This window comes from Fukomys damarensis, unplaced genomic scaffold, assembly GCF_012274545.1.
Source record: "Fukomys damarensis isolate Sample0158 unplaced genomic scaffold, DMR_v1.0_HiC HiC_scaffold_34, whole genome shotgun sequence".
Lineage (NCBI taxonomy): Eukaryota > Metazoa > Chordata > Mammalia > Rodentia > Bathyergidae > Fukomys > Fukomys damarensis.
The window spans coordinates 12389037-12404113 of record NW_022900946.1 but is presented as its reverse complement, the minus strand read 5'-3'; the positions used below and the strand labels follow the sequence as shown (position 1 = coordinate 12404113).

General features: G+C 49.9%; 1 protein-coding gene across 1 annotated transcript in view; it reads left to right on the top strand.

The window, feature by feature from the left end:
• Positions 1–15077, top strand: part of Snx29 (sorting nexin 29) — a 457962-nt gene that overhangs the window by 420809 nt on the left and 22076 nt on the right. The window contains exon 20 of the mRNA XM_033758742.1: positions 11406–11545. Within this exon, the coding sequence (XP_033614633.1) occupies positions 11406–11545 (140 nt within the window). The remainder of the gene's footprint in view (positions 1–11405; positions 11546–15077) is intronic.

Sequence of the window (15077 nt, the reverse complement as noted above, 5' to 3'; positions counted from 1 at the left end):
CTTGGGCTTTCCCATAGCCTCCTGTGGGACTGAGTGCAAGGAGGAGGCGAGAAGAACCAACCCGGGACTTGAGACAGCTGCTCAGCCCTGGGCTTCTACCACAAGAAGAATGTGAAGGAAACCTTTGGGTCTTGGGTGTCCTCTGGAGTGCGCCCTTTTTCTTCCCATTGCAGGCAGCGGCAGCATCTTACCTAGAGACCCTCCGATCCCAGCCTGGGAGCTACAGGCATAGTCAGTCGTAGTCACAGTCATAGCCTGTGTGGGCTGTATGAAAAGTCATAATTGAGGATACAATTGCAAGGCGGATGGGTCTTGAGAAGCCCCTTTGTCCTTTCCCTAGGGGCCTTAGCATGTGCTGATGGTGGGGCCAGGGGACTGGGGTTCACACCGCAGCTCTGTAGGGTCAGGTCCAGGGGTCTGCATGTTTCATCTCCCTGCACCTCCTGTTCTTGGGGATCAGGGTGATGATGGGGCTCTCTTGTGAGGCTCAGCTGTGGGTCAGCACAGGAGCGTACAGGGGACACCAACGTATCACAGGGAGCCCGAGGCGCTAGATGTTACTTTCCTGTTCTTTACCTGTCTGCTATGAGGATGTTTTAGTTTCTTGGGAGCCTGTGCTCCCTGCTGGAAAGCCAGGTTCATGATTTTGCTTCATCGCTCCCTCCCCCTGCCCTGTCACTATCTACACAAAATAGAAGCGGTGATTTAGTGTAGTGGACGTGCAGGTATGGGGACTGAGCCTTTGCATGGCTTTGGGAAATTAACAAAACTCTTAGATCCTAGACTTTCCCCCCACTCCCTGCCAGACCACAGGAATGAAGTTGCTGAGGGTGCACAGTTGTTCCGTGGATTATCCAAGATTCCAACTATGGGTATGCTCTGCTCTCTGCCTTTGAAAAATTTTGATTTTTCTCCCGCTTATAAGCAAACACCATAGAAAATACCGGCAGGTGGTGAGGTGCAAAGATTCTAGTGTTCGGGCAGGCACAGATCGCAGCACCGCGGCTTTCCGGTGGTTGACCTTTGACATGGTGTGCACCATCAGGAACCTGTGTCCTCCCTCATCCATGAAAAGGGGACAGTAACGGCAGCGTCTCTTCACCAGACCCCCCAGAGCGGAGCTCAGGGCCTGTGCTTCCTGTGAGCTCCACGGTGGTGGTCACTGTCTGACTGTGATTCCTTATCCCTCTGCCCTCACCTCACATTTTCACCATTCACAAATCAACAGCAGCAGTTTTGGACTTAACAGTAGGAGAAGGGAACAGGAGGGGAGAAAAGGAAAAGGAAAACAATAATCAAGCCCCTTAAGGTTACCAGAGAAACTCCCGGGAGAAGGGTCATGGCTCCTGGACCGAAATCATTTAAGAAGCAGCACTAAGACTGATCAAGAAGAGCAGAAGTGGAAGTGTCCACGCTGGGGGCTCCTGCCGCAGAGGTCAGGATGACAGGAAGACCTGCAGCCCCGCAGGGTTCTGGATTCTCTGATCCTGCTCTGGGTGAGACCAGGCCACTGTGCTTTCACCCTGCCGGCTTCCACCCGGGGGCTGGGGTGATGTGTCTGGTGTGCTGTAGAGACGCCTAAACCAGTGGCGATGGACCTACGGCACGTCTGCTACAGCGGGCTGTTTGTGTTGCTGAAAGCTCTAACAGGTTCACCATGACTGTGCCTAAACTAACAAGAATAACGTGTGCTGAAAATACTTAGGGGTTCTCCTTTGCTTTAAGTAGCCTCGAAACTTTCATGCAAAGACAGATGCTGGCCTCAGCCAAGAGTTCTGTGGTGTCTGCACAGGAAAGAAGCAGGGAAATGGCTCACTTGCCTATTCCCGCTGCCTTTACAAATGAGGAAACAGAGGTGCAGAGGAGGCCTGACCTTCCCAAGGACATCCACAGAGTGGGTTGAGGGAAAACCAGACTCTTTATTTCCTCAGCTCTACCATACCACAACAACTGAGCATTAAAAGCAGTTCCGTTCTAGGGTAAAAGAGAAGGTTTCTTCTGGTTTCAGCTCATCCCTAGAAATGTCTGCATACCAGGTTTTCATGCCTCTTAGCTCTTAGGGTTTGCCAAATGCCTCTGTCTGGAACTTATGCCAGCCCTGTCTCATGGAAGGTGAGGGTAGAGGAGTCTCTTCCTAGAAACAACAGGTCTGCAAAACACGTCCATAGAAAGGGCAGGTTGAAGAAAAGCTAGACGTTTGGCTTACCCCAAAGGAACCCATGGTAGTTGGGTGAAGAGTACTCCAAGGCAAGAATGAGGTGGATAAGACAGGCATGTGGCCGCATCCCTTTCCGTATGTTCCCTTCCCCTGACTGCCTCCACTCTGGGGCACAGGAGCCTGCTCTCATGGTAACCCAGAGCGTCAGAGAACTGAGAGCAGCCTGGGTGGCCTGTGGCTTCCGAAGGAGTCCACAGCATCAGGAGAGGAGAGGGGAGTCAGTAAATGTGGCCCCTAGAGGAAGAACTGAGGTAGGCCTGGGTTCAGTTACAGATCTTTGACTCACTGGTTATGCAAAATTAGGCATATTTCTTAGCTTCTCTATGCCTCAGTTTACCCATCCGTCAAATGGGAGTGGAGTGGTCCTGATCTTAGAGGGTCCCAACATAAGCAGTAGTTTGTTTATAAATACTTAGCATCTAGAGGATGCCAGGTACTGTCACCAGGTACTAGAGATAAATACTGTCATTGCTATACAGAAAAACAAAGGACAGGGAGCAGTGGCTGTGCTCCTTCAGAGTGGACAGGGAATCCTCTCAGAGAAGGGATGTTTGAGCAGCAGCGATGTGATCCGTGAGCTATGTGGAGGAAGAGTGTACCAGACAGAAGCATTAGCAAATGGAGAGGCCTGGACACAGACATGTGCTTGGCGTGTGCAAGGAGGTGTGGGTGGCTCAGGAGTGAGCGAGCAGCCAAGTGGAAGGACGTGGGTCAGGGAGTGTGGGAGCAGCCAGGCAGTAGGTGGCCTTGGTGTCAGGTGAGAACTGGGGCTCTGTTCCAGATGAACCAGGAAACCACTGGATGGTGTGGGGCTGGGCAGATGTGGGCTGGCTGCTCATCAGCCACTTGGGTAACAGCTGGAGCAGTCACAGGAGTGTCTTTGTGACCCAGCACTGTGCCAGGTGTCGCAGACAAGACAGACCCTCGAGGGGCTTTAGGAGGTGGGGAGAACCAGATGTGTATAAGCAAATGAGGCCAAATCACAGCGGGTCCTGGGCTCCCTGGTACAGCAAGCAGCCAGCTTTCCCCACCACGCTGACAGCGCTCACAGTGGACCCAAGACTGAGCCTGAGTCAGCCTTGCAGCGGGTGAGGCTGGAGAGGCCGTGGGAGCTGAGATAAAGGCCTTGAGTGCAGGGCTGGGAAATTTGAGATTGATCCTCAAGGCCCAGGGAACCACTGAAGGTTCCTCTACGCGAAATGAAAGGGATCAGATCTTGGATGGGATCCGCTCCAAGGACCCGAAGCATCTGCCGCCCGCTCGCTGTTCACATTCACCCTGGAAGGCAGGGGACTTTTTAAGTAGGGTCAGCTTGGGTTCAGCCTCAGACTCCATGTGGCTGCCCCTTCTCTTCCCAAAGAATGTACAGGCAGCACCTGGCTGCCTGGGTCTCAATCCTGGCTCAGCCACTTTACTCTTGGGCCAGATACTTCATCCCCCACCCCCCGCCTCAGTTTCCTCAGATGTCAAGTGGAGACAATAATTCTGGTCTTGAGGAGGCTTTCCTTATCCATTCAGGAGGAGCAGAGACTTTTCCCCTCAGTTAATGGGCCTCTGCAGAAGCTTATGAAGGAAAAATCTCACCCACGATGCTTCAAGACGCACCTGCCCGCCCCTAGGCACACTGCTCAGAATAGAGCCTCAGCACTGTCCTCCTGCCTGCGGTGATCCAGCTGGTGATCAGCTAGAAGGAAGCTCAGTAAACCAGTCCAAGGCGTTAGATCATCCTCCCGGTCCTCACCCGGCTGGCTCTCTGGGTGTGGATGTCAGGCCCTGCATGAGCACGCAGAGATCAAGGCAGTCTCCTCTGCTGTGTTAGTGATTCCATTGTTTCCCCGAGGGTCTCAGGTGAGGCTGCCTCATGCAGCTTTGCCAGAAATACCTGATCAGAAACTTATAAAAGGGCTGGGCGGTATTTGGAAGGCAGCTTCAGAGGGCCCGTCGTGGGCAACTGTTACTGCTCAGATGTCCCCGTGGAGAGTTTTTAAAGTGGCAATAACAGGAATTTCTCTCCTCACTTTCCAATTAGCCATTGCAAATAGTCTCCCTATAAACAGTTGCTCGGGCCTTGGTACTGTGAACCCCGGCATTAACCCCGTAATAAAGCTAAGCACATGGTTTGCCTGTCTTTGTAGTGGATTTCAGCTCAGTCTCTGAATTGCAGGATGGCAAAATTTGGCTGGTAGTTCGGATTAGCTGCAGCCTCGCCTCCCAGCTGACTAATGCTTGAAAGAGGGAAGGCACGTTTCTGTTACTCCAGGAACCAACTGGAGTGGAAGCATCAGCACCAGGAGTGGTGGCACAACCCTGCATTCGCAGTGCTGGGGAGGCTAACGCAGGCAGGTCGCTGCAAGTTTGAGGCCAGCCTGGGGTAACACAGTTCAAGGCCATCCTGAACTACACAGGGAGACCCTGTCTAAAGGGAAAAAAGAAGAAACAAGCTTAAGAATTTTCAGTGTCATAGAAATGAAGGCCGATTGTCACTGTCTTGCTTAAAAACACCTCTTACCCCGAGGGTGGAGTCCAGATTGTGTGACTTGGTTCCCCAGGACTGGCCCAACTTTCCACTTCCAGTTCTGCACCCCAATTCCCCTCTGCTCCTGAATCCTGTGGTTCCTCCCAGACCATGGTCTTTAGAATGCTGTCTTTGGTTTCCCTGCCTGAAACATCTTTCCCTCCCTGCCTTGGGGCAGAATAGGTGAAGACTTGATATCTGGGGTCCTAAACCAACTCCTGTTCCACCCTTACTCATAAGTAGTTGTGTTTCTGAGTACATGGTCCTTAATTTCTCTGAGTCTCATTTTCCTCCTGCCAAAGTGGGAATACTGAGCAGCCGCTACCTCTTTTGCTTCTGAGAATGAAATAAAATGGTGCATCATGCATCAGGATACTTAGCCCACTGCCTGGTAGAAGAAACACCTGCTAAATGTTCATTGTAGCAACTGCTCCTCCTGTTGCTGCCACCCCACTGTTCCTACTCCTAATAGCAGGATAATGAGTGTATGATTCAGTCCCTTTATGCCCCACCGCCATGTTCTCCCACAGCAAACCAGGTGTATATCTTTAACAAACATGGCGCCTTCACAGTTTTGTAATGATTGATTTTCTGTTCCCCAGCTGACTCTTAAGCTCCTCAAAGGTGGAACCCGGCCTTATTTTTTATTTACAGAGCTTAGCTCACAACAGGCCCCGAGAGAAAGTCCATGAATGAATGAGCTAATAGGTCAGTCATTGCAAAGTTGAGTGATCTGATGAATCTAACCCATCAGCAAGTCCACCCGGGCTCTTAGGTCTAAAATAGACTCAGATTTTTTCTTCCATTTCACTGTGCCTGCCCAGTTTCCAGTCTGGGCCCTGTCACTGATGCTTCCTCCCTGGTGGGCCACAGCAGTGTCCTCACAGGTCTGCCTGTTTCCTTCCTCGCATTCTGCAGGCCTCCTCCTCCGGTGTCTTCCTTTCCTCATCAGCCGGGCCAAGGCCGTGTTCACCCCAGTTATATCACATCCTCTATCAAGTCCTGTACCTGCTGCATGTCTGTCTTAGAATCGTGCTGCTTGAGGACAGGGACACATCTTTTACTAGGCCACATTCCTTTGTGGCACAGTGTCTTAGACATGGGCAGGTGTGTGGCGAAGTCATTGAGTGAACCAGGCCAGCATAAATGATGCAAGTGTCGGTAACCAGCATGTGGCATAAATCTGAAGGGCAGTGGCCTACTACTGCACAAGTTAATTCCCTACTCACATCATGGTCTCGTACAGAACAGGTGGGTTGGTGGCTTTCCTTTCTTCTTGTGGTCCTGCCATCTCCACATGTGGCCTCCATCCTCCCAGAGGAGGGGAAAGAAAAAAGAAAGGGATGTGGGTAGGCTGGGGTGCAGCTTGCCCATCCCCATTGCCTGACATTGGTCAGAACTTGGCTGTGGCTTCCACGTAGTTGCAAGCCATGATCTTCCTCTGTGCTCAGGAAGCACGAATGGGTTTGGTGAGCCAGTCTCATCACAGCGGACACAGAACGCTGCCTCACAGCCTGAAGACTTCAGTCCTCCAGCTTGCGTGAGCCAATCAAAGTTGTGTAGTTCTCTAGCCACTGACAAGCTGTAGGATCAGCTGGCTGTGGAGCAGGCCTGAGCTGCTTGCTGCCCAAGATGGACCAGACTTTCTGCTTACTTTACAAAGCGCCGTGATGTTCTTAGACAAAAACAGAAGGGAACTCTGGAAATCCAGTCCCCTGTGGACTCACACATGGTACAGCCCCTGAGGCTCGCTGGAAAATGGGGTGTCCATAGTGACATCCATTGCTGGGGCTGTGAGGGAAATTGTAGGGGCCGGGCTTTGTTCACAACATTGTGTTGGCTGTAGAATAGCTACTCTCAGTTTGATGGTATCTTTCTTCTCTTTTCTTTTCTTTTCTTTTTCTCATTGAGTTTATTGGTACATTCTAGGTATACAGTACAGGTACATTCATCATTGGGATCTTGTACCTTTACATGACAGGTCTTGGTTCTTATTTTTTCCCCATACCCCTGCCCTCCCTTCACCCCCTCCACCCTTCCCTATTTATACTTTGTTTCCACATTTTATTTTCTCATATTTTTTCTTTTCCCTTATTTCCTTTCCCCTCCCCTTCCCACTTCCCCTACATCTTTAGCCTTTTCTTCCCATTTCACATTGTCATTTATACAATTTGGATCTTATTTATGATTTTAGTTTTTCACATCAGAGAAACTATTCGATATTTACAGATGTGTGTCTTATTTATTTCACTTTTTATTTTCTTGTAGTTTAAAATAAAATGAACCTTTTCTGTAGGGGAAAAATACTCCCATTTTTAAAATCCTGACTGGTCTGTGAGGGACCACTTTCTGGTCCTCTGCCCTCTGCCTCCTTGCCCAGAGCCACTGGGACCCAAGAGTTGGTTTCCGGGCCAGCGCTACTCTCTCCATCCCACTCCATCAGGGCCTTTGTTTTCTCTTTCTTGGGCCTTGGCAGCAGCCTCCAGATCATTCTCCCTCTTGCATCTTTTAAATCCACCCTCCACATTTATCTATTCTTTCAGGAAGTGTTTGTTTTATCTGGGCTTTGGCAGTCCTCAGGCTCTGTATTACGCTTGGGTGCTAAAGGAAAGAACCAGACAGGTAAGATCCATGCCTCTGTAGAATTTGCAGTGTACTTAGTAGGAGAGGTGGGGAGTAAGAAGCTCCAGAGGAAAGAGAACATTCCAGGTTGTTGTGAGCGCTCTAAAGGAAAATGAACAGGCTGGGCCCAAGAGGATCTGGATGTGTTCCAAGAGGTGGACAGAGTTCATAGAGAACCATTGAAAGATCTCTGTGCCAAAGCAGCTACAGCCTCCTTCCCCTGTTGTCACCTTGATGAATGCCTCTGGCTTCCTACTCCCCTTTTGGGTGTCTTTCTGTTGTCTGCGAGGCTGTGTGTGAGGGGCTCCTGCTGATACTCCCTCTGATCTTAAGCCACGAAACCAGGAAGGCTGGCCGCACAGCCCTTTCTCTTTGCTGCTCCAGCAAATCGACTTTCTGCTTGTGAGGTTTTTGCATTTGCTATTCCTTCTACTTAGCATGTCCTTGCCTTACGCTCGGGGTATCTTCTCAGATTGCCTGATGGATGTGCACCTTTGTTCCAACAGCCAGCAGAAGCAGCAGCATCCTCTGAGCGAAACCCTCTCCATCCTCCTGCAAACCTGCTCACTTCTTTCTGCAAGCTGCCTGGGGATTGTAAAATCCTTGCACTTGTCCCAACCTATCCTATCCCAGTCTACACATGTACAGTCCTTAAGGAAAAGATTCTCAGCTAAACAACTGTGAATCACCAGCGCCGCTCCCAGAGTCTGCAGGCCCTGCTGGTGATGAGGTGCTTAGCCTGGGTTGTCACAAATGAGGGGAGCACTACTTCATTCCCCTTTGCAGATGAGAAACCCATGCCCCCAGAACTGGAAAATGGTACTGCGGTCTCTGTGACAGCCTCAGGGAGTGTCACCTTGTGATGTGAATTGGACACAGTATGGCCTCTTGGACATCTGTCAGACCCCAGCCAGTCATACTGTCTGTGTACATGATGTCAGCGAGGGGCAGAAAACTCAGACCCTTGAAGCTGGCCTGGGAAGGATGGTGGCACTATGCGTCCAGCCAACAGGGCCACTGCTGCTACTCCTGCGCACCTTAAAAGGAAGCCAGAGATACAGGTTTTAATGCTTGTTAAACATCACTGTGTCTGTACAAAACCTACCCCCCATGGTCACATTTGGTCTGAACTGGACCAATCTTTCTGGGGCTCCATTCTGAGCAGCGTCACGTCAACCTGCTGATGAGTTACCAGCTACTTGAGTTGTGCTGCTGCCCCTCTGTGAAAATACCCGAAGCAGAAACCTCATTTGAAAACTCCAACATTTATAAATATAGATGTGCTATTAGATAATGCCAACCAGTTGGTATTAATTTTATTAGAGATGATAACGGTACTGTTGTTAATAGGAAAATATCTTAAGTATTTAGAAATGTACACTAAAGTACTTAAGAATGAAATGCCCACATGGCTATAAATACATTGAATTACCTTTGCAAAAAGGTAAAAATAATGAAGCAAGTATGGAAAGGGGCTAGCTTTAGAGAAAGGGTTATTTACATTCATGTATCTGTTTGGGCATATTTGAATTTTTCATAATAGAAGAAAACACACACAGGAAAGATACAGCCTTCCATGAATTTGTCTGAGGTCTCCCATGCCCCTCAGGTGAGGGCCTCATGGGAAGCCGAGGGCATGGCGTCTCTCCAGGTATCTTCCTGTTCACAGGAGATGGCACCTGCTTTAGAGGAAGCTGTAGCTTTCTCTCTGTGGGCTGAAAGAGCCTTCTGGTTGAGGGGGCTGTGACTGTTCCCTGGTGGAAAACCTGAGTCCCTGCTCCCCTGCTGCTGAGCCCTTGAGCAGGTTCCTCCCGCCTGATCCTCGCGCACATTGTACAGATGTAGTATGAGGCGAGCACAGGGCATGGGGCGCTGAGCACAAGTGAAGATGCTGTTGCTCACGCTGAATAGCTCAGGTAACAATTTCCTGGTTGTGGAACCGAGATCGCTGCCACCCTGGATGACCCCAAGTAGGACTGACATAGGCGACACTTCGAATGGCCCTCGGAGATCCCTCCAGGGGGGTGACCTCCATCTCTGCTAAGTTGCTATTACGTGTGGGACCCGGGCAGGAGGAGATACTAATAAAATATGACAGTGGGCAGATGAGACTCGTGTGGAATCATCTGGCTGGAGAATGCCTGTCCACTTTCTTTGGGCTCTGTTGCTCAGCCAGCCACTGAGGCTCAGCACAAGGGACCATCTCTCATCTCTTGTGGCTGCTCAGAGAATTTTGCACATCCACTTCCAAAAAAATAAATAAAGGAAAATCTCCACAGTCATTTCGAGGGTGATGAGCTCCCCCCATGTCTTCCTGCAACAGAGCCTCTTCAGCTGTCCGTAAGAGTTTCTTATGCAGATTAAGAACTAGGCCTGATTAGCTCCATTCAACACTGACCTGGCACATTAACCACCTTTCCGGGGAAGGAACATCTAATTGCTTAATGGTGGAGATCAAGAAGCAGAACCTGGCCTTCAGCCCCAGGGAACAGAACCCCAGTGCTCTAGTTTGGGGCGGCGGAGGGTGACCCACTACTGTCTTGGCCAGATGTCTTCACTTGTTCCCACCTAGCCCGCCTCCTGACAAGCTGCACCAGGTTTGAGCCACTGGCCTGGGACTGCACTGGCAATGATAGCGGAGTGGCCCGTGGTAGGTAGTGTCACCACAGCCTCTGAAGGAAAATCCCCATGAGGCAGTTCTCAGGGTGTGACAGCAGATGTTCCCTTAGTCTTCCTTGCATCTGGTACCCAGAGCAGGCTTGCCAGGGAAAATAAAGGATGCCCAGTGAAATTTGCATTTCAGATAAACAACCAAGAATCCTTTAGTACAGGCAGGTGTTTCTATAAGGGATGCATTTTTGCTGAAGATATATTTGCTGTTGGTCTGAGGTTCCAGTTTCACTGAGCATTCTGCGTCTTTATGCCAACTTGCCTCCCTGGCTTAGAGGTGCCACTTTAGAAATGTTGAGGTCTTGGCCAGGCTTTCTGGAATTGCTTCATCAGAGGCCAGAGCACTAAGCGATCAGTCTGAGCCCTAGAAAGTTCATCGCTGAGCCCCTGCCGTGGACCAGCTCTTTGCCCACGCAGGGAAGCAGAGAGGAGCTCTGGCCGTTCACAGGGCCTCCTGGTGTGTTACAGCCTCTCCTCGTGTCCTTGTGAGGTAGCGGTAGCCCTGCTCTGCATCTGCTCTTCCTTGATCCGCCCACTTGGTCTTCAGCGCAGAAGGAACGCTACCTTCTCTGAGAAACTCTGCCACTGCCTGTGCTGCCCAGGATTTTTCTCATGACCTGGCCCCACAGTGCAGAGGCGTGCAAGCTGGACTCACTGTAGGATTGTGGTTGAGGTTTTCGAGGTGGGGCAACAGATCACAACACAGGTGCAAGCACCCACACCCACGCAGCCAGCCGTGCCTACGAGACCAGACCCCCGTGGGTAGAGTGGGACCTGGGAATGAGTGAAGGGGTCTGGAGTGCTGAGTGATGGAGCCTGCGCCCCGCCCCCTCAGCCCCAGCCAGGGTCCGCCCTGCAGGGGACCAAACTACCACCGCATGTCCTAGTTGCAAGAGGGTGGCATCTTGTCTGCTTGTTAATAAAATCTTTCTCTCTTAATCAGTGATTACTGACTCATAATTGAAAAACTACGCAGACAGAATTAAGCACGTGCTCTGGAGGTGACACTTAGTATGATTAATAATTATATATTTACCTATGTGGCCCCTGGATTTATGTGCCTCTTCCTCACTGGCCTGTGAACTCTGAGGGAAACACAGCACTGATCCTTTATGTTCATTCTTCTGGCCCCGGCCCTCAGCACCGTGCAGTACCGAGAATTACCATCTTCGCCTGCTCACTCACCCACGGGAGTTCACAGCTCGTGCTTCTAGACCCGCTGCTCCCGCACCTACTGATAACAGGAGCACCGTGACCTCCTTTCCTTTTGTTCAGTCAGCAGTGTGTGTGAAGCCGAGCGGTTACTGCACTTACTGGGGGCTCCTTCCCCAGTGAGCGGGGAAGCCACCCTGAGCACGTGTGTCCCGTCTGTGTTCTCAGGACGCCAAATTCGTGGAGGAACGGAGAAAGCAGCTCCAGAGTTACCTGCGCAGTGTCGTGAACAAGGTCATCCAGATGGTGCCCGCGTTCGCCGCCAGCCCCAAGAAGGAGACTCTGGTGCAGCTGGTGCCCTTCTTCGTGTGAGTACTGTGGTGTGGGCGTGCTCCTAGGGGATCCAAGCACTGCTTTTGGGTCTCTGGGGTTTAGAGGAAGTGGCTCTCGGGGGGCGTCCCAGACATCATGGACTCGGCTATCCCGGAGCTGTTAGCTGTGCTATAATAGAAGCTCAGCCTCGGTGCTTGGAGGTCCCTGAAGTCCACAAGTAAGTTCAGGGCTGTGGTTTCACAGAGTTTTATGGATCTGAGAGAGTGATTTTCTGTTCCGCACCCAGGAGTCCCCAAATGAAAGTGGTCTATCAGTGTCCCTCAGGCTTGGGTGATGAACCCAAGGAGAAACTCTCAGACTCCCATTGCTGTCAACTTACATTATTTTCTTATTAATATGGCGAAATATGAGCACACTTAAAATGAGGTCTGAATTCCCTTGCCCTTTTATCTTGTATAAAAGTTTTTTTAAAAATTCAATTAAGTTGACATGTTACACCTTTAGAAAATCAGTTTTGTTCCAAATTGAATTTGAACATGGGAGATGCTGGCATTTTCTGAAACTAGCTCTTTGCTGGCGAAGGTTTATGGCAGATTCCTTTACCCCTGCCCGGGGCCGCAGTGGGCCATCCTGTGCTGACTTTGTCCACCCACGTCCTCTGGTCTCGTCTGGGCAGTCCCTTGGGACAGGTGGCGGTCACGTTGATGGTACCACCTCATCACTGATCAGTCCGCTCTGTTCCTAGTCTGAGACATTCACAACCCCGGAGTTAAGGGAACCAGTAACAAACCTCTGCTTGGCTCCTGCCTGGTGTGGAGTCAGGGGAGGAAAGGGGAGGGAGAAAAAGGCAGAAGGGGAAGAGGGAGGGAGAGAGAAGAGGGTGGGGAGGCAGGCAGAGGCAGACGGACAGGGACAGAGGCAGAGGCAGAGAGACTCCGCCTCCTAACAGCACTCAGCCATGAGTTTGTCAGCAGATTATCCATGAGCCAGTCATCTTCCACAAGTCCCACCCTGAAGACATGAACCATTTGGGGGACATTTTAGATCTAAACCATAGCTGGACTCATCACTGAGAAAGACTGGACTGGGTCCGTGGCTTCCTGGGATACCATAAGAATTTCCTTTCACTGTGTTCCTTTAAGTGGCACATGGAGGACGTGGGGGTCTGTTTCATTCCATAGATGCTGTAACTCAAAAATAGGCTTCTTTCTGTGAGATTTGTCCTGCGTTTCCAAGTTCAACTTGCAGTCAGACAATGGTGGTCTTACCTGTTCAGATGCTCTTATTGTAGCCAAAATGGTTGTTTTCCTAATTGTTTCAGGATTTTTGTGAGAAGACATAATTTAATTGTGCTGTAGTGATAAGAGACCCGTTTGGTTCCCCATGTAGAAAGATGCCATTTGGAACTTTTATCTGGGTATCTGGGGTGTAAGGGCTTTTGTCTCAGTGTTTCAGAAAGGTCACACTGGCACATGCAAAGAGTTGTTGCTCCCCCCACAGGTAGCCTCCCTTCCCCTCCCCACCCCATGGGTTGTTCGGAGAATTAACCTCTGAGTCCCAGGCATTTGGCTCAATTCTCTGATGAAACCACATAATGAGTTGTCTTTATGGGCCGCTGGTGCTCAGAATGAATCTGATAGGGCACTGCCCCACCTGGGACCCTGGCATCCCTGCTGCCTGGCGTGGAGAGTCCAGGCAGCTCCAGTCCATGTCCACCAAGCTGCAGCCTGCCAGACTGTACCAGCCACATGTGTGTCATCTGGTGTGTCACCCGTTCTCAGCTATGCTGGTCGCCGTTCATCGGTGCGGGGTAAGAGAGACCTTTTGCTAATAGCACAGGGGACATAAAGTTCAATTTCATGGGCTTAAAAAACAAAAGGACTTATATAGGAGATATGGCAGATGACAAACTATGACCAGAATTTCCACTAAATGTTGTTCAAGATGCAGTTGAAATGAAACAGCTTTATTCCCTTGGCCTTCCTTACAATCCCAAAGTGAGCTACCCCTCCTCCTTTTCTTTTTGAAATAGATGGGATTACGGGTTGAAATTTGGAGGTTGTCTCATTTGGGGGTTGGGAGAGAAGGGCTGTAGCCAGGCCTCACCGTGTTGTGACTCTCCGTGTGTTGGTTTCTTGTCTGTGTGCCTACTGGACGTAGCCGGGCTGGCTTCTCCACTACAGAGCCTCGCCGCAGAGATCTCTAGTTTAAAAACCTCTTGGCTAAGGAAATAAGTCCTGCAAAGCATGATTGTTCTTCTAAATATTGACAGATTTTCCTTGGTCCTTTCAAATCCTGCTTTAAGATCCTAAAGGATCTGTTCATTGGTACTGAAGCTCAGGGGGCTTGTTTCCTGAGGCGGTACTGCCATTTCTGCTGCCCTTACCAGGGGCTCCAACCTAATGTTTCATCTGCTTTATCTCAGCTCATCTTCCTGAGAGCCTTTGAGGTGCGCACTATATCTCCATCCTATTAAACACAGTTGTATAAAGTTGCCATTAAAATGGTAATTTCACACAGTTTCATAATATATCAGAATTATGTTATATTTAGTGAGAAAAATGAAACCCAGAGAAGTCACTTGGCCAATCCCAGGGTATCCACCTAGCATGCAGGGAGCCTGGCTATGTGGGGCCTGTGCCCAGATTTGGGGGCCTAATTGGAAAACCTACAGTCTGTGGATTGAGCCTAATCCTCCCACTTATTTTATATGGCAGGACAGTGGTTTTCTTACTCGTTTCTATTTCTTAATTGAAGTAGTTGTCAACATCAAAAAAATTAAAAAGCATCATATAAAAAAAATTCAGATGCCAAACTTCTCTTGAACAATCAGAAGAATTGATGACTCCTATCACCCCTCTGCTACACCTGGATACGGACAGTGGTGACCCTCACCCCAACTTCTGTCATTCCTGGACACTGAGCCTGCCTCCTCAGTCCTGGCAGAAGCTCTTTGGCTGGTTTTCTAATATGTCGTCACTTGAGGTATCTGCCTGACCCTTGGATACTTGTCAGTCAGTCCTGGCTTATAGTCAGTGCTTGTCTGGCCTCCCATCTAGGTTCTGGATTCAAGGACACTCCCCACATGGCATATGCTTTTTCATGTGGACTCCTATCTGTCTGTCTGTCTGTCCTATCAGTGAGTCTGCTATTAACCTCTAACGCTTGTGGTCCTGTTCCCATTGTGGGACCCTAGTGGGAGACCAGAGCTAGCACGTAGAATTTTCTTGTGTTTCTCCTCATAAATACGCCATAAGACTTGCAGGCTTTGGCAGCCTGGAGTCCAGTATTAGACAGGACCTGCTTTTGCACATACTGTGGCATTTTATGCCATGTCAGTATTTCACTGTGTTCTGCAAGGGGCATCATGACTTCTAATCAGTCTGCCATACATGCAGATCTGAGCCTTGAGGAATCAGCAGGTTAAATTTTCCCCTCCTGATTGCTCACCCTCCTGTTGCCTTTCTAATTCAAGCAGCAGCTCTGAGTTAGAAGATAGGATACTGAGAATTGGGGCATTTCCTTTCCACTTTGGACTCTGTCTTTTTTTTTTTTTTTTTTTTTTTG